The sequence below is a fragment of the Anguilla anguilla genome, chromosome 1, assembly GCF_013347855.1.
Source record: "Anguilla anguilla isolate fAngAng1 chromosome 1, fAngAng1.pri, whole genome shotgun sequence".
NCBI classification, from domain to species: Eukaryota; Metazoa; Chordata; class Actinopteri; order Anguilliformes; family Anguillidae; genus Anguilla; species Anguilla anguilla.
In genome coordinates, this window is record NC_049201.1 from 22,392,224 (window position 1) to 22,409,531 (window position 17,308).

General features: G+C 47.0%; 1 protein-coding gene across 3 annotated transcripts in view; it reads right to left on the bottom strand.

The window, feature by feature from the left end:
• The window catches only part of baz1a (bromodomain adjacent to zinc finger domain, 1A), a 31,730-nt gene that overhangs the window by 7,784 nt on the left and 6,638 nt on the right, over positions 1-17,308 (bottom strand). For 2 of the 3 annotated variants that reach the window (XM_035419434.1, XM_035419442.1), the window contains exons 4-18: positions 13,659-13,817; positions 13,185-13,286; positions 12,587-12,674; positions 11,556-11,690; positions 9,839-9,929; positions 9,109-9,275; positions 8,838-8,933; positions 8,293-8,431; positions 7,366-7,512; positions 6,111-6,206; positions 4,990-5,214; positions 3,751-3,916; positions 2,868-2,975; positions 2,547-2,647; positions 834-1,367 (exon numbers count right to left, since the gene is read on the bottom strand). In XM_035419434.1, the coding sequence (XP_035275325.1) occupies positions 834-1,367; positions 2,547-2,647; positions 2,868-2,975; positions 3,751-3,916; positions 4,990-5,214; positions 6,111-6,206; positions 7,366-7,512; positions 8,293-8,431; positions 8,838-8,933; positions 9,109-9,275; positions 9,839-9,929; positions 11,556-11,690; positions 12,587-12,674; positions 13,185-13,286; positions 13,659-13,817 (2,354 nt within the window). The remainder of the gene's footprint in view (positions 1-833; positions 1,368-2,546; positions 2,648-2,867; positions 2,976-3,750; positions 3,917-4,989; positions 5,215-6,110; positions 6,207-7,365; positions 7,513-8,292; positions 8,432-8,837; positions 8,934-9,108; positions 9,276-9,838; positions 9,930-11,555; positions 11,691-12,586; positions 12,675-13,184; positions 13,287-13,658; positions 13,818-17,308) is intronic. The other variant, XM_035419444.1, reaches the window with a different exon arrangement.

Genomic DNA, 17,308 nt, shown 5'->3' on the forward strand with positions numbered 1-17,308 from the left:
CACGGGAGCAAAGCCAGCGTGAGAGCAGCTCCCCCGGCGTTCGGCCCGCCTTCCCATACCCCCCCCCCACCGCAGCATTACGCCGCTCTGCCCCGAGGGTGAAGCCACACACCCTCCCCGAGTGCGCCTGGCATCGCTCTCCCCTCCCACAATCAGCCGCTTGTGGGCGTGTTCTCTATTTTTAAAACGGTGTTCCTTAAATGTATATCGAATGTATATTTTGGAAATCCCCCAGAGCAATAATTAACAAGTCCTCCTTAAGAGAATTATGTGCAATGGGGGGGGGGGGGGGAATGAAACCGAAGACAGTTTATAGGGCAGGTCTGATTGTTCTCTGTCTTCCCCTTAGCTCCGCCCACTTGCTTCGCGTTGCCAGCTATCCCAGCATGCCCTGCGGATGCGAAAACTCGGCTCCTATTGAAACGGAGGCGATTATGAGGTTTTGTGGCTTCACCCTGAGCGAGATCAGCGTCTGTGGACAACCCCTAATTGCAGGGAGCAGCGCTGCCTGTCGTTACTTGCCCCTCTTGAGCTTGGAAACACCTGCTGTAGGTACATCACCTGCTGCTTTTGGGCTGCCATAATGCATTCACTATTACAGTTCAGAGCAATGACGCACATCCAGTTCGGCTCAATGCATGCAGCTTGCTGTGTAAGCAGTCTGTTTAGCCTTCACTAAGACAGAATAATGAGCCACACAGCAGAACTAAAATACCAAACCAGTAAGCAGAATTAAATTAAGTGAAAAGAGCCATACTACCCATAATGCTAATAATCACACCAATAAAAGGGTTGCTACGGCATGTTTTGGCAGAGGACTAAGCGAGCTGCACCTGGGTGGTGGAAGCGATGGGCGGGGCAGCAGCCGAGAAGCTGACTGATGCGCTCCTTCTCCTGCAGCAGCGCCTCCTTGAGGCTGCTCTCGCGGTGCCCCCGAGGGTTCAGGGCCTCGATCAGCTGCTCCACCTCCCGGGGGCTTCTGTAGAAGGCCCACAGGTTGGGACGGTTGACGGGAGGGGCGGAGCTCTGGACGGCGGGGGCGGAGTCGGGGTCGGACCCGTCCTGCCCGGGCGGGCTCTCGGGGGCGGGCGGGGCCTCGGGCTCGGGCTCGGGCTCGGACTTGGGCCGGGGCAGCAGCATGTCCTCGGTGAGGCCGGAGAAGTCCTCCTCCACGAAGAGGCCGGGGGCGGAGCCGAAGAGCCAGTAGCGGCGGTAGAGGCGGTCGCGGCCCAGCGGCAGGATGTAGGTGCAGGCCGCCGCCCTCTGGATGCGCTCCTGCAGCTCCCGCTCCCGCTGCTGCTGCTCCTCGGAGCTGACCGGCTCGCGCGCCTCCGCCGGCTTCTCCTTCTCGCTGCTGCCCTTCACTGCTGGAGGGAGGGAGCACGCAAACAAACAGGAGGCCCCAGCTCAGTCACATACAGACGGGGCTTTAACAGCCTGAATCACACTGAACTACAATTCCAACCCAAAGACACGACACCTCATAACCTGCAGGTAACGTTGGCAGACATTTTATATTAGTCCTGAAAGGAGTCCTGAAAGGACTAATATAAAACAGTTAGGTTTAATAGCAGACTATTAAGAGCTGATCCTGTTAAATACCCAGACGAACAGGCATCCCTTTGGAAAGGACACCGGTCCATCAAAGGATCATTTCTCCCCCCCATCTGCTGCCTACGTGCTCAGCTCTAGATCTCAGGCAAGGCAACTAGGTCAACATTCCTTGCATATCCCTCCAGAGAAAATCAGTGCTACGCTCGCATTTGAGAAAAAAAATGTACACATGATTATGTTCATGCATTGCAGACAGGGGGAGACTAGCTCGCAGGCCAGGATACAGGAACATTCTGCAGTACGATAGCAGCCACTTTATCAGCACACCTCTTTACTTTAAAAAGAAAACAAAAATCCTGACCCTATGAAGAACTGTAACTAGACTAGCAGGTTTTCCCCTTCTGTACGCTTCTCTCGATTCATTGTTAAACCTGTCCCTAGGAAAATCGTTTTGAGGTGGAACCAAGAAGAAAGAAAGGAGAAAAAAAGCAGAATGCTTATTTTACAAACATGGGCACAACGGGAAGCATTTAATTTACCTAGCCCTGAAGCATTTTATTTTATTTTTTACTTTCCTCAACTTCCTACACTGACACAATGGCTAATTCACATGGCAATAATTGAAAAGCCATTCGGCTTACACTTTCAATTTCTGAACAAAACTGCAGCAGGCTTTATTAACTGATCCTGAACCAGAACTTTGTCTTTGTTTTTCCCCATTAAATAAATGTATTAGAAAGGTAAGAGTGAAAGATGTAACAGAGTTGCCTACAGTAAAGTGTACAAACTATACTGTGCCCATACTATGCTGACTGCAGAAGCAGCCATTCTGCCTTTACAGGGCATGCTAACTAAAAGCAACAGTCAGACTGCTGGTCACCCTGAAATAGAGCTGGAAATGTACTTCATCCAAGGCAAGTGTGACAGTGGGAATACACATCCCTCATTAAATACACTGGCACAGAGATGCCAAGGTGAAGGAAGGCCCTTACTCTTCTTGGCCTTGTTCTGAGGCGTCTGTTCTCCCTTTTTGTGATTCTCCGTTTGTCCCTCCTGGCTTTCCGTACTCGTGTCCATCTCCTCGGGAGCCTCCCTGCAGGACAATGCAATCATTTTCAGTGTTGAATATTTCCACCATCAATTCCCAACCGTGCATCCATTTGTTATGCAAGAGCTATGAATATGCTGATGAGATCGCAGTAATAAAACACCCGTACCCTGGAAACACAGAAGAACTATTTGAAATGACTCGGTGACTCAGAGTGGTGACTGACTAAGAGAGTGAGTGACACATAAGTGTAGGTGACACGGACCGTGCTTCCTGAGAGCCGTTTCTGTCTTCCTCCTCTTTCAGCTTCTCATGTCTCTCCTTCAGTTTCAGCTCCAGCTCTTTCAGCTTCTCCTCCTTCCTCTTACGAATCCTGCAAAAGCGTAAAAAGGCCTGAATTGAACCCTCACATTACCCAGCAGAATCACACCTTTTCCTGGAATAAACAGACAGAATCCTACGGGCGGAAACACAAACACTAACCTTCCGTAACGGTTATCTTAATGTGCTTTTTCGGCTCATTTTACGACACTGGAATTTGTACATACTGTTGAACTTATTGTATGTTGCAATTTAGAGCATACAAAAAACAACGGTGAAATGACACCGCAAGCTGCAGCTCAGTTAGGCGTTAATGTGTAAGTGAATGCCTATGTGTGCATGTGAATGCGCACTGTAATGCAGGGCTGGGGGTGGCCACTGATCACGAGGTGAACAGATAGGAAAAACATCAAAAACGTTTGGCTTTCTGTTTCTGCTTTCTTTTCTTTCTTTTATTACCCAAAAATGACAACCCAGCAGAAATCTCAACCAAACAAGGAAAAAGGCCAATCTGGCAACCAAACACCTCCCATGCAAAGTAATAACAAAAACCCACAGACAAAAACTTGCACCCCACACATAGCACTTGTCCATAACACCGCTTCCCAAAGCTCTCACCCCTTTAGGCCTGTGAACCAGGCTCTTTATTGAGCCCAGTGATTAGGTAATGGGCCACAGCTGTAGTGATTACAATGCATTGTAGCGGAGGCCATATCTGTGTGTGGGGCCGGTGCTGCCCCCTGGTGGACGACAGCATCCCAATTCCCTTCCTGGAACCACAGTGCGTGTGCATGTGAACGCGTGTGTATGACTGCACGCGTACGCACCTGTTGGCGGCCTCCTCCCTCTCTCTGCGGTGCTGCTCAGCCTTCAGTTCACGCAGCTCCTGCTTGGCCTGCCTCTGCTCGTCTGCGCAGTCCTCTATGAAGTCCCGCGTGGACACCAGCGTCAGCAGCTTCCCACACAGAGCATGGAGGATCTTCAGCTTCTCCCCTGTGTTCAGCAATATACACATCATCACACTGAACATCTGTGTAGCACCACGTCATCACCCTCTGAACATCTGCGCAGCACAACATCACACTCTACACTGCCCATATTAACACTGAACATGTTTACACTGACATCACCCCCTAAACATCTCTGCAACACCAAAATCATTACACTGAACGTTCCACCACCATTCTTATTGTACAGACCACAGCACTGTACACAACATTAAACACAGATGGCACCACTCACAGATCTCAGCACTGTCCACAACATTACATACAGAACATCTGAAATGCAGACATTACATACTGAACAACTTAGCCTCATCTATGTGCATACAGAACATCCCAGCTCGCTTCTGTCCTGCTTTTTCGCCCTCAGCATTAACCACTCCTGAGCATACAGTACAAACAGTGCCATCAATGTCCTCATTCATCGTCATGTCTCATACATTTCAGACAGCTTGTGTTGTGTCACAAATTCTGTCTCAGTTGAGGTCTATCTCCAGCCTTGTGATCTAAAATACTACCCGTTTGTAAGGACTATGAATTAGAACAGCTAACTGGTGCAGCCACACACGCATAACTAGATTGTTCTCCACACTTATCAGATGGTGTTTGCACGATCAGGCTTTCCAAGGGATGGAACTTCTCAGTAACCATCAGCACAAACCTATACTACTGAGCAGATGAAGGCAGATAGTAGTCAGAATCACCCTGGAGAAACACAGTGCTTGAGTATACGCATGTGGAGAGGAGCAGTATGCCTCTGGCCACGCCCCCGAGCGCCCTGTATAAAGGGCGGCAGTGTAGCATAGTGGATAAGGAACTGGGCTAGTAACCGAAAGGTCATAGATTCCTTTCCTGGGTAGGACACTACCGTTGTACCGTTGCAAGGTACTCAACCTGCATTGCTTCAGTATACATCCTGCTGTATAAATGGATACAATGTAAAATGCTACGTAAAAAGATGTGCAAGTCGCTCTTATTGCAAAATGCTATGTAAAAAGATGTGTAAGTCGCTCTGGATAAGAGCATCTGCTGAATGCCTGTAATAATAAAGGGAGGACTCACCGGGCAGCAGGTCGTACACGGCGGTGCAGGACAGCCTCTTCAGCAGGCCCGGGCTGCTCAGCCGCAGCTCCACGCAGGCGTCGTCCGTGGCGCCGAAGCCGCCCTGCTTCTGGTAGCGGAACTTGGCGTTGGCCGAGCTGCAGTCGGCGCCGGAGGACAGGATGTGGAGCCGGAGGATCTCCGACAGCGTGCAGCTGTCCAGGTCCAGCTGCTTCAGGCTGCAGCCTGGGGAGGGGAGGGGAGGGAGCGAGGAGTCAGCGGGAGATCGAGACCCCCCCAGCAGATAGGAGCGCCGCTGATGGCATTCTTACGCTCGCCTCAGCTGCTCTGAGCTGCCTTGACATTTACGCTGATGTGTATCGTATATAGAGCGCCTTAAAGGCATACACATGCTTATAATAATACTATACATAGCCTGGTACTGCAGCCGCACATTTAAAGCCATGCACGTACCATAAGACTACATATAATAAGGCCTATGAAGCTTATCCTACATGTGTACTAGCATAGCTAGGCTACAGTTTAAAGGTCAATTACAAAAGTAAGAGTTTCAACTTGGGGTGAACAATACAGAATTTGTCCCCAAGATCGCAGTTTAATTTGAAGCACAATACATTTTAGGGATGTTATGCACATGTTGAGTTGTCCTAGTCTGGTTGGAAGCACTAGCACTTATGTTTAGGATTCCCTACCACACCGCAACACACATTTGCATGATGGAACACAAGAAGTAGTCATCTTTGTAGTCTCAATTGCCCTACTTACTGTAAGGCAACACAAGCACAATTTAAAATAGAAGCTAAATATATGGAGACTGTAGTGCCAATTGCTCAAAGGGCCAAGACATATAATGAGAGGTAAAAAAAGGTAATTTCATTTTTGTCCGATTTGTGCTGGCTATGCAGGAATTACGGCCCGACTGAACTGCGCACTAAAATCGAACGCTTCCACAAGCGCAACATGCAGAGAGCGTAACGCAGACCGCTCTCTATATAAACGCTGAGCTATGCGGGCTCGGATCCAGCACAAACAGGTTTTACTGCTTTCAGGTGATCGCACGCTAAGGCGCGTGTCGGCGGGCCGGGCGGGCGGGCTCTGAGGGGGCGGGGCCTTCCTCTCACCCTGGTAGAGCTGAGGCCAGGCCGCCGCCAGGGACGCCACGGCGCTGATGGCCGACTGCGTGGGGTCGGCGTCCTCGTCCAGGGCCTCGCTCAGATCTGCAAGCACAGGACGGCGGGCGGCCGCGTTCACTCAACAGCTGTGTTACACGCGTGCATTACCACAGAGCCAACACGCACGGCGACATCAGGGCTGCGGTTACAAATACCATTACATTACATTCCATTTATTTGGCAGACGCTTTTATCCAAAGCGACGTACAAAAAGTGCATTTCATGGTCATAGACAACTACTAAACACAGGTTCAGTAAGATACAATACTTATTTTGTACAGCTATTTCTAGCCGAGAGAAATTACGCATTTCAAGAGAGTAAATTGGATTAGCAGAATGACACAAATATAGTACACATTTTTAATTTTTTACTGACAAGGTCCAGTTTAAGATATTAAATCCAATACAATCTTAATTTTCAGAGTCCGTTTCTTTCTCTACTTACATATCATCTCTGCTGAGAAACAATATTGTGCTACCGGTAAACAATACTTTATCACTGACACTTTTACATACTTCGGAACAAACATGAACCGTCGACAGTCCGTCCCTTAATTGGCCTGAATAGCGCAAAAAACAGCTCGATTTAATAATGAATTAAGGTGATTCATTTACAACAGCTGGATGATTGATACAAGCCTGCCACCGAACACGCAGTGTTAACAAGCATTGTACATGACCATGGGCTTTTGACCATTCTGTTTTACAGTCTGATATATGAGGCAGTACAAGCAATAATAGACTGAACCATCGCGCTCTGCCGGTTTGTCAAGCTTGAAAAGGATTTAGTTGGCACGCTGCGTTCAGTTCTCAAGTGACAACAAAAAGATGAGGTTCGGACTCCGAAAAAAGGTTCTTAAAAAAAGAATCTTTTTGCAATTTCAATACGCTTTTTATTGTGCAGCAGGGGAAGAAATAGTTCACAGACATTTCAGCCACAAAAGCTTCACGTTTGTGAGCTATTTCTTCCCCTGCTGTACAATAAAAAGCATATTGAAATTCTTTTTTAAGAACCTTTTCTTGAAGTCTGAACCTCATCATTTTTTGTCATCGGTTCAAACAATACCAATACCGTTTACAATCTGACTGTGCAGTAGAATTATCTGGTCCAGAGCTATTACAGCAGCTCCTAAGGCGAATATTTGTGTTTGAGTATGCGTGTGTGTGTGTGTGCGCGCGCGTGCGTATAAGCGTGCCCTCTGACCTTTGGTGTCGGCCTCAGCCACCTGGTCCCGGGCCACCTCCTCCTCCTCTTCGGCCAGGGCCTGGAAGATGGCGGACAGGAAGAAGAACAGCAGCTCGCACAGCGGCCCTTCAGGGTCAGAGCCCACCAGCGCCTCCTCCAGGACCTCTGTGGCACAAACACAGATAATCACTGAGTATTACTGTGCAAAAACTTCCTTTAATTTCCTCCAGGTCTGCCTTATCAGCCCAGAGGCCAGCCCCTTACAAGACCACACCAGCCTGGTCGTGTTTGCTGCACAGCCCAGGTTTTTTACAAGAAACCACGGGGTGAATTGAGACTTTCGAATCCCACGTTCGGTTATTAAATCGGGACCGTGCTCGTCGCAGCTGTGGCCAGCAGCCCCAGGGGGCTGTGCACGGTTGCAGTTGGACACAGTGACACTGCATTCACTGCAGTGTTTCCCATTAATTAACTAAACTGCGGCGGCCTGCAACAATTTCATTTGGCCCACCACAGTTTCAGAAAAGGCAAAATATTTTTACTCATAATACACAAAAAAGATTGTTATGCACTTTACAGTGTCGCTTCATAGCAAAGCACCTCGCAAATGCAGCCAGTTAGCTCATCCCCTCCCCTCGCTATAAGTGCACACGGGATGAGTGGGCCTTTGGCACAGACTGTGGACTCTTGAATGCGAGTACTGCAGCTGAAGCATATTCTTCAAACTCACGTCCATGAGCCTGACTTGTGAACGGCATTGCGAAATGAAGTGGAAGCTGACGTCACACGCTTCGGAGAAGAGCACATTCTTGTCAGCGCTCTCCCGAATCAATAGCAGAGGCTACAGCAATGAGTGCTGACGAACACGATTAGGCAATCCACCCAGGGAGAAAAATCAGGGGAAGGCATCAAAAAACCCGGCCTATTTCTGTTAAGTTTCCCCACCTAGAGTGATGCCCTCTGGGAACTCGTCCTTCAAGTCAAAAAGCTCTCCGAAGGCCTGCAGGAACTCCAGCACCATGAGGGCATCTCCAAACAGCTCCGGGGGCAGGCGTGTCTTTACAGGAAGGGCTGCCGGCAGCTCCTGCACACAAACGTATGCAAGCCTTTAATCGCTAGCATTCTGCTAGCATTTTATCTCACACACACATTAATGCAACACAAAACAGATACTTGTAACGGGGTTGCAACTCAAACAGACATTGCTCACTGCACACCAGCTCGCTTGTGCTCCTTCTCTCACATAGTCAAGTCATTAACCTCAAGTCTAAGTCAAGTACTACTGCTAAGTGGGGTGAGATGCTCATTTGATGAAAATATTGCATTCTTGGCATGGTTAGGAATCAAACATTGGCCACATAAGGGAGCAGTCACGCTAATCATGTCCTCGAATTTGACTCGAGTCCAAGACGCGCACGCGCCAGCATACTATTAAATACAAGTACACACACACACACCCACACACACACAGCCCGTGCGTACGGCCGTACCTTAAGGTCCTCACACTCCATGTCCTCTCTGGGTTTACTCCACAGCTTCAGCCGCTCCGCGTATTTCTTCTTCTCCTCCCGCAGCTTCTCTCGCTCCTGCGGAGAAGAAGCCCAGGCCAGTGTTCACTCCCCTTCATACAATAACACAATACCCAAAACATCTACAGCTAGAGCTACCACCCCGGATACTGAGCCTGCGTCATCCCCCATTTCACCCCGCTACACCGTTACACCAACACCTCACACCACAGCCTGGCGTCCAGCTTATTACCTTCTCTTTCTCCACCTTCATTCTCTCCTTCTCTTCTCTCCGCTTCTGCTTCTCCTCCTCCAGCAGCCTCTTCAGCTCCTCCCGCTTCCTCTCTCTGTCTTCCTTCTCCTTCTTCCGGGCCTCCCAAGCATCCTCTCTCTCCTTCTTCAGCCTGGCTTTTTCCAGTGCTGCACGAGCCCGACACAAACCCTACAGCTCACTACAACCATCCACTAACTGTACGGTACACGCAGCAATGTAAGCATGCGGCCTACTACAAGTATGGCGAACAGGGACATATGGCCAAAGATAAGACAAGGGGGGCACATTTAGGGCCAACAGGGCAGAAAATGTATCTTTGAAAAGGTTAATCTGCACTTTCCCATGCAATTATAATTAATCATCAAAATAACCTTGTTATTGGAATTGAGATAAAAACTGAAAAAGTCTCCAGGGAAAGTGTCTGGTCAGATGTATGAAGTATATTAAATGTATATTATGTGTGATGGGACATATAAGGTAGGAACTAATGAATTCACTCTAAGATACCTTGATCCATTTTGTGCACATCCGGCCATGTTGACAGATCAATTGCATTTCAATTCAGTAATTCTGGTAAATAAGCAGAATTTAAACGAAAGAATTTCAATTCCCAGGACTGACTGAACTGAAATGGAATGTAGTTGAAGCGTGCTAGTTTCAGTATATTGACACACTCATCTCCCTGCCCCAATGGCATGACTAGACTCACCCATGGTCATCATTTCCTCTTTCTGCTGCATGAGTCTCAGCTTCTCCTCAGCTGCACGCATCACACTCTCTCCCTCTGAGGTGAAGCTCATCTGCAGGAAACCAAGCACATTCAGCCTTGTATACTCTAGCCAAGTCTGGAGGGCAGCAGAGTAATACAACGGTTCGGGAACAACATGCCACAGGTGACAATCCTGAGGCATAAAATAATCATTTTTATTGATATTATTAGTCTGCATGTGAAACATTCACATACTACTGGCATTGTTTGGGAATAGTTATTGTTGCGGTGTTGTAACACAAACTGAACTCGCTACTACAGACAAACCTTAACCTTTGCACATTTCACATTCGCGGTTGAGTGACCTAAAGTCGACACGACGGTCCAACTGCTCTTAACTTGTCTGCGCGTAGTGATGCGTAAAAGTAAGCGGACAATGCGCGAAGAACAGGGGGTTTTCCCCACCTGCTAGCACAAACATCCAAGCAAACGTGATGGACTAATTGTGACATATTTTGACTTACCCTTACTGTACAATTCCAGCATGACTAGAATTACCAACAAAATATTCAGTCCAATGTCAGTAGAATATTTAATGTCAAACGCGCGATTGCATTCTATAAGATATGTATTGTATTTGTACTGGCTGCGTTCAAATCTTACATTCAAAAGCGCGACGTACGAACATACTGGTGTTTACCATCGGAAAACCGTAGCAACAACGTATGCGTATCTTTCTGCAACTTTACAGTGAATACAAACACGCGCGCTAATTGGGTAACGCGCAAAGTAGCTAATTTAAGTTCCTAGTAACGTTTCTGAAATCGAAGGCACTGACGATCTTGACCAAAGGCATAGGAAACGTACTAGACTGAATGTTATTTTAATTCAAATTGTAACCTTCCAAAAACGTTAGTCAAGGCCTTGTAGCCAAGCGACACTACATCAGACAAGTTTCGTATCGGTTTGCTAACAAAAGCAATCTTTTTAATTAGCTTTAGGTTAGCTAATTTGCGGTTCTGAGTGTCAGTTAAAATATAGTGGCTAGTCAAGTACAAATTTAACACTTCTGCAACTATTTTACTTCGCTTGTGGCAAGAATGACCTAATAACCACGCCGGGTGGCTTACCAACAAATACGAAATAGCAGGCAAATTTTGGGGTGAGTATATACAATCATACTAGCTAAACTTCGGATAGCTAGCCAACTATGAAAGAGATTAGTTTGATAACTTATAGGTTTAAGCGGCCAAAACTGCCTGCACTTCAGGCAATGGCCATACCATGGAACCTGTGTGGTCTTTTTCAAACATTGAACAACCGGTATTGAGTTTCAGCCTACTAATGAACATGATTTCAAAAACATTTTCTTGAATGAAACAACGTTCACTGGCCTGACAAAAAGTTAAGTTTCACTTAACCGGCAGACTAAGAAAACGGAAATTGAAAAATAATTTCGGCTAAAACGGATACGTGAGACGAGGTTTATCCAAATTATCTTGCTTTTCCCACATTGCTCATGCAGTCCGCTACAATGTCTTCATGCTAAAGCGTTTAATGAAAGGCTCACAAACTGTACAATAGAAATTCAAACTATACAAGTATTATTTGTTTGGTCATTTTTTCAACCTGGTGCCAGCAAAACAGATGTATCACATCAGTACATTCATACCACAGTAGAATTAAGAAGAAAAAAGAAAGAAAAAAAAACACTCACTCCCTCAGGAGACGAGCCGTTCGGGGGACGGCCACGCCCCTTGCCCGGTGGACTGAAGGGGAAGACAGGTGGCTCATCGGGGAAAAAGTGGGAGAAACTGTGTTCTGCCAGCTTGTACTTGGCAATTGTTGCAGCCTACAGGCAAAACAGTTACAAACAATGGAGTTTCACATGAGCTCAATGCATCACCACAAAGAGTAGACAAAAAAGCAATCCTACAGATCCCTACTAGAGGTGGTTAGAGGCTGCGTTTGAAGTCATTACCAAATAAATTATAGCCGTTTGAGCGCCCCCTCTCAAAGCAAATACATACATTTTATTAAAATGTTTTACTTATTTGAGGTAAAACTGCTGACCTAATTCAACTGTAGATCGATGAATAAAAGGAACATGTTGGCAAAAACCAAACAATCAAAAATTATTTCTTTAAGAAAACAAGGCAACCAATCAAAAATTAGCCCTGTTTAATGGAAAATGTGCCTGAAATGAGCCAACAATGAAATTTCCTCTTTGCTACACAACACACCCACAAAATCTTAATGTTTTCTGTCAGTGCTGTGAGTTATAAAATATATCTCTAAAACAAACAGGACTAAAGATTTCTATTTATTACTGCGTAGCTTTGTACAGGATATGCACAAGTGAACGTAACTGAATACGAATCTGAAAAATGTGGTTAATCTAGACTAGAAAACATGTTGGAGGCCGAGCAAGCTGCCAATCTAGCAACTGTGGAAATCCAAATAAGCACTATTTCACAGTCTTTTTCCAGGTAGATTTCATTGCAACTGAGCCTACAGCTTTATAAGAACATATACTATATTCTTCTTAAATGTTCTGTTCGAGTTGTGGACAGTCAAGCACTGGAAATAACATATTTTCTGGAATGGATTTTTCTTTGTTCAGGAAAAGATCACAACGGAGCAGATGCCGGTCATAAAGCTCAACTCAGCCCATCTGAAAATTCCTTCAGTGCCCATAAAACTTTTATAAAGAACTAAAATTAAGAACCGGCTTGGTTTTGGTAGGACCTTGAGTCTGATGGCTCCGTTCTGGGGTTCACAGTGCTGTTTGAGCAGTAGTTTAAGCCGGTCTCGTGAGAAGACACTCTTTTTCCGACTGCAGAAGGACCAAGGAGGAGAGAAATGGTTAGAGGGAATTAGAGACACAAGCTGTAAATTCACCCGAAAACCTGTAGCCAAGCATGTACTGAATAAAAACGTTCCTGAATCAAGCTCAATCGATCAGTTCTTCCTTTATATGCGCCACATAACAGACATACAAACTGTAAGCAGTAATTCTATAAATGTGCTCATATGTGGGCTATAAGAGATATGATGCTGGGGAAGATGCCAATCAGTGGGCAACAATTAAAAACAAAATGATTAGACACATGATTTGCTACATCTAATGTAACACTAAAGCGCAAATCTACAGCTTGGAGGAGATTTCTTTTATTTTTTTTTTACACAACTTGATCAGAAGACCAAACGCAATGTCAGGCTGGCAAATTTCTATCAAGAAGGCGGCCAAATAATCTATTAGTATAGAATGCTGTGGCTGCGTTGTGAGTCAGATAGGTTTGTGCCAGTTGGACGAGTGCAGCTGTGCAATGAAGCGTGCTCTTACCTGATCTGAGCGGCCTTGGCAGTGAAAGGCTCACAGCCATCCATTTTGAGAGGAAGTACTTTGTACTTGAACACTGATGGGCTGATACTGGCTTTCTTCTTCCTGTGTTTCAAAGCAAACCAAAAAAATGATCAAAACATGAGAAAACAAACGGATGGAAACCAACTGACACAGACTACTTGATGTACATGAACACGGTATTCTGGATAACAGTCCTTATTCTGCTTACAGTCTGATTTTGAATAAGCAGTTTACATGCACCATGAACTATAACTGCCACAGATGCTCCTGACCCGTGCAAATGTGAACGCTAAATGTATGCTGCTGCGGTGCTTTCTTACCCGCAGAAGGCACAAACTCTTTTAAAACGCTAAAGAATAACAGAACATTTGGGTTAACCCCGGAATATTAGACACTGTGGACACTGTGATTGGATGGATTTTGCAGGCCTAAAGGTGACTGTAGGCTACTAACCCATTGAGCGGTGGCATGGGGGACTTGACGGAGTTGGAACTGCCCTCCTCGTCGCTGTCGCTGATGACGATGGCATCCCCCTCCATGTGGTGCTTGACATGGCCGTTCAGTGCGCCGTTGGAGTGGGGGGACTGCACCTCCAGGATCCGACACAGCTGCCTGCCGCACAGAGAGAGGTTGTTACACTCACAGTACGCGTGTGCGCGGCTCAATACATGCACAGCTCAACACAGCACGAGCACAGCTCAACACGGACAGAGCTCAACGTGCGCGCGCACAGCTCAACACACAGACAGCTCAACATGCACACGCACAGCTCAACACGCACACCGCACAAATAACTCGTTACACGCCCCTCGAGCACACACAACTCAACACACAACATTTATAAGCATCACTTATAAACACAAAGGGTCAGCGGGACACATTCGCATGAATTGGACCTGTGTGCAAAAATCAAGTCGCTGGTTTGCAGCTGGTGTGACGGTATTGTGCTAAAAATAACTGCGGCGAGGCTGGAACGGGCTCCGGCCAGCAGCAGGCCACGTGCAGCGGCGCGCCGCTGTGAGCAGCGCATTCTTCCAGGCTCCGAACAAAGAGCGCCAAACGTCAAAAGCCTCACGCTGAAGTGAGGCGAGAGCCATTTCCCGGAAAACCGCCTTACGCCGGGCCACGTTCGGCCCCGCGTAGAACCTCTCTCAGCCCCGTGTGGAACCCCTCTCCAGCCCTGCGTGGAACCTCTCTCAGCCCCGCGTGGAACCCCTCTCAGCCCCCCGTGGAACCCCTCTCAGCCCCGCGTGGAACCTCTCAGCCCCGCGTGGAACCTCTCTCAGCCCCGCGTGGAACCTCTCTCAGCCCCGCGTGGAACCTCTCTCAGCCCTGCGTGGAACCCCTCTCAGCCCCGCGTGGAACCTCTCTCAGCCCCGCGTGGAACCTCTCTCAGCCCCGCGTGGAACCCCTCTCAGCCCCGCGTGGAACCTCTCAGCCCCGCGTGGAACCTCTCTCAGCCCCGCGTGGAACCTCTCTCAGCCCCGCGTGGAACCTCTCAGCCCCGCGTGGAACCTCTCTCAGCCCCGCGTGGAACCTCTCTCAGCCCCGCGTGGAACCTCTCTCAGCCCCGTGTGGAACCTCTCTCAGCCCCGTGTGGAACCTCTCTCCAGCCCTGCGTGGAACCTCTCTCAGCCCCGCGCGGAACCTCTCTCAGCCCTGCGTGGAACCCCTCTCAGCCCCGCGTGGAACCTCTCTCAGCCCCGCGTGGAACCTCTCTCAGCCCCGCGTGGAACCCCTCTCAGCCCCGCGTGGAACCTCTCAGCCCCGCGTGGAACCTCTCTCAGCCCCGCGTGGAACCTCTCTCAGCCCCGCGTGGAACCTCTCTCAGCCCCGCGTGGAACCTCTCTCAGCCCCGTGTGGAACCTCTCTCCAGCCCTGCGTGGAACCTCTCTCAGCCCCGCGCGGAACCCCTCTCAGCCCCGCGCGGAACCTCTCTCCAGCACAGACTGACATCACGCGTGTTCAAAAAGGCGCTCGCTTGCGCGCACACAGTTCACATGAGAGCTCCACATTAGCTCTGCCCCCACGACAAAGCGGAGCGCTGTCAGTCTGTATAGCGGGAGCATGCGCTGAGGGAGGATAATGGCACGCCACGATCGGGCCTCCTAGATTAGTGTAATCCGGTCATGCGGGGGGGGGCGGAGCCAGCTGCAGTCTGCCATGTGACCGACAAAGCAGGAGGGCCTCACTGAGCATGACTAAACACACTGTATGTACTGAACGCACTGTACGCTCATCACACTGCACATGCTGTCCTCCACAAAAGTGTAAATACCAAACAGAAACACTCTCCAGCAACCACCCAGGATTCAAACATATTTCTGAGCCGAGGATAGTCCATAACTGTTGATTAATCATTGGCACAATCTATTTCCATTAAAAATCTATAGACTACTGAGTGGTTGCGTTAACGCAGTATTATTTTTTACGCAGGAAAAAATAACAATAAAAGAGCCAAAACGCAGGGGAAACAGTACATTACACAACAAAATACTGTTTCTTTGAGCCAATCATATTTCAATCCGACGTGCTTTGTTTATAGATCGTAATATTTACGCAGCCGCGAGTAGCATTGCGAGATTCAAAGAGCAAGTGCTTAATTTGAAAGAAGAGTCGAAAATTCAGTAGCTAGCTCAAAATTAGTAAATTAAATAAGAAACTGTTCCTATGATTTTTAAAAATATTATTAGCCTGTATGGAAAAAATTAGTTTTAATCAAAATGCCAAAACATAATTTTTTACCTTATTTCATCCTGCTTCTGTTACAGGTATCACAATAAAATTATGAATGATAAATATTTTTTGTTATGGCAAAAGTGTTATTTTTATCTTTGAAATATGAAATATTCTGCATTCCAAAGCCCATTCCATGGGCTAGTGTGACCACTGCTACTTCTTTCTAAATTTCCCAACCATAAGTTAGAAACGTATTATCAGTATAAAAAACAGAGCATGGGGGACATTTGAATCTTATTTGCATTCATCTTCTAATTAAATAATTAACCATTAAATAATTTTATAGATGGCCATTTGAAGATAATGTCATTCACTGAGCAGTATGCTTATATGCTGTAACCTTTAGTAACACAATATGTATCTCATTAATAACCCAGACAGATCCACATAACCCACACTGACCACAGAAAACCATGAAACAGAAGCAGACAGCAGCGCCACACACAAACCACAACAAACCAAATAGGGGCTACAACAGAGCCAAAGCAAACTACCGCAGGCCCACAAAGACCAGAATAGACAATGCATAGACCAGAAAACAGACAAAAAGCAAACAGCACCGAACTTTCCACAAACCACAATGGATCAAATGTGGACTCGCAGCAGATCCACCATTAACCACAATGGCCTGCAGTGCATAATATTGGACCCGACTGTTTTATTTTTACTTTTATAGCATCAGGCTGCAGTGTTATGACTACCCCACTCTACAGCACTATAGGCTTGGGACCACCGACAGGAGTTGCTAACTGCAAAGCTCAACATGCAGCTAGAGTACCACGATTCTACGACCATGCAGGGGAAAAAAATTTAAAAATCAAAACTGGAACAGGTTTGTAACTCCCTATGGGCAAGGTGGAAATGAACAGCACGCTCTGTTCAGACCTGTTAGCATGATTAAAACTTTAGGAAATTCCACAGGGGTTCTGATCACAACATTTGCTTTTGCACTCCTGCGATTGCAAATTTTCTAACAGGTTTCCAACACAGACAAAACAGACATCGAGGCTGATTGAAGCAGACATGACACAATATGAAGAACATTATAACTCTGAATAAAATGGTTAAAAAAAATAAAACAGAGAGGTGGGTCCTGTAATGAACAGCTGAGATGTGCAATGAAGGAGGACAGAATTGAGAGGACGGAAGTCCAGATGGGACACGCATAATGAGAATAAAGCAAAGAATCTCATGCCTTAGTCCAATATCCAAGATTAACGGCATAGGTGCTTGAGAAATCAAGAAGCGTATATTAAAAGGTAAGCAGACATTTTACAGTTAACATAAATGAAATGTTTACAAAAACAGTCAACCCGCCGAACAGCACACCAAAGTAATTTGATGGCCTTTTATTTGAAGATAAT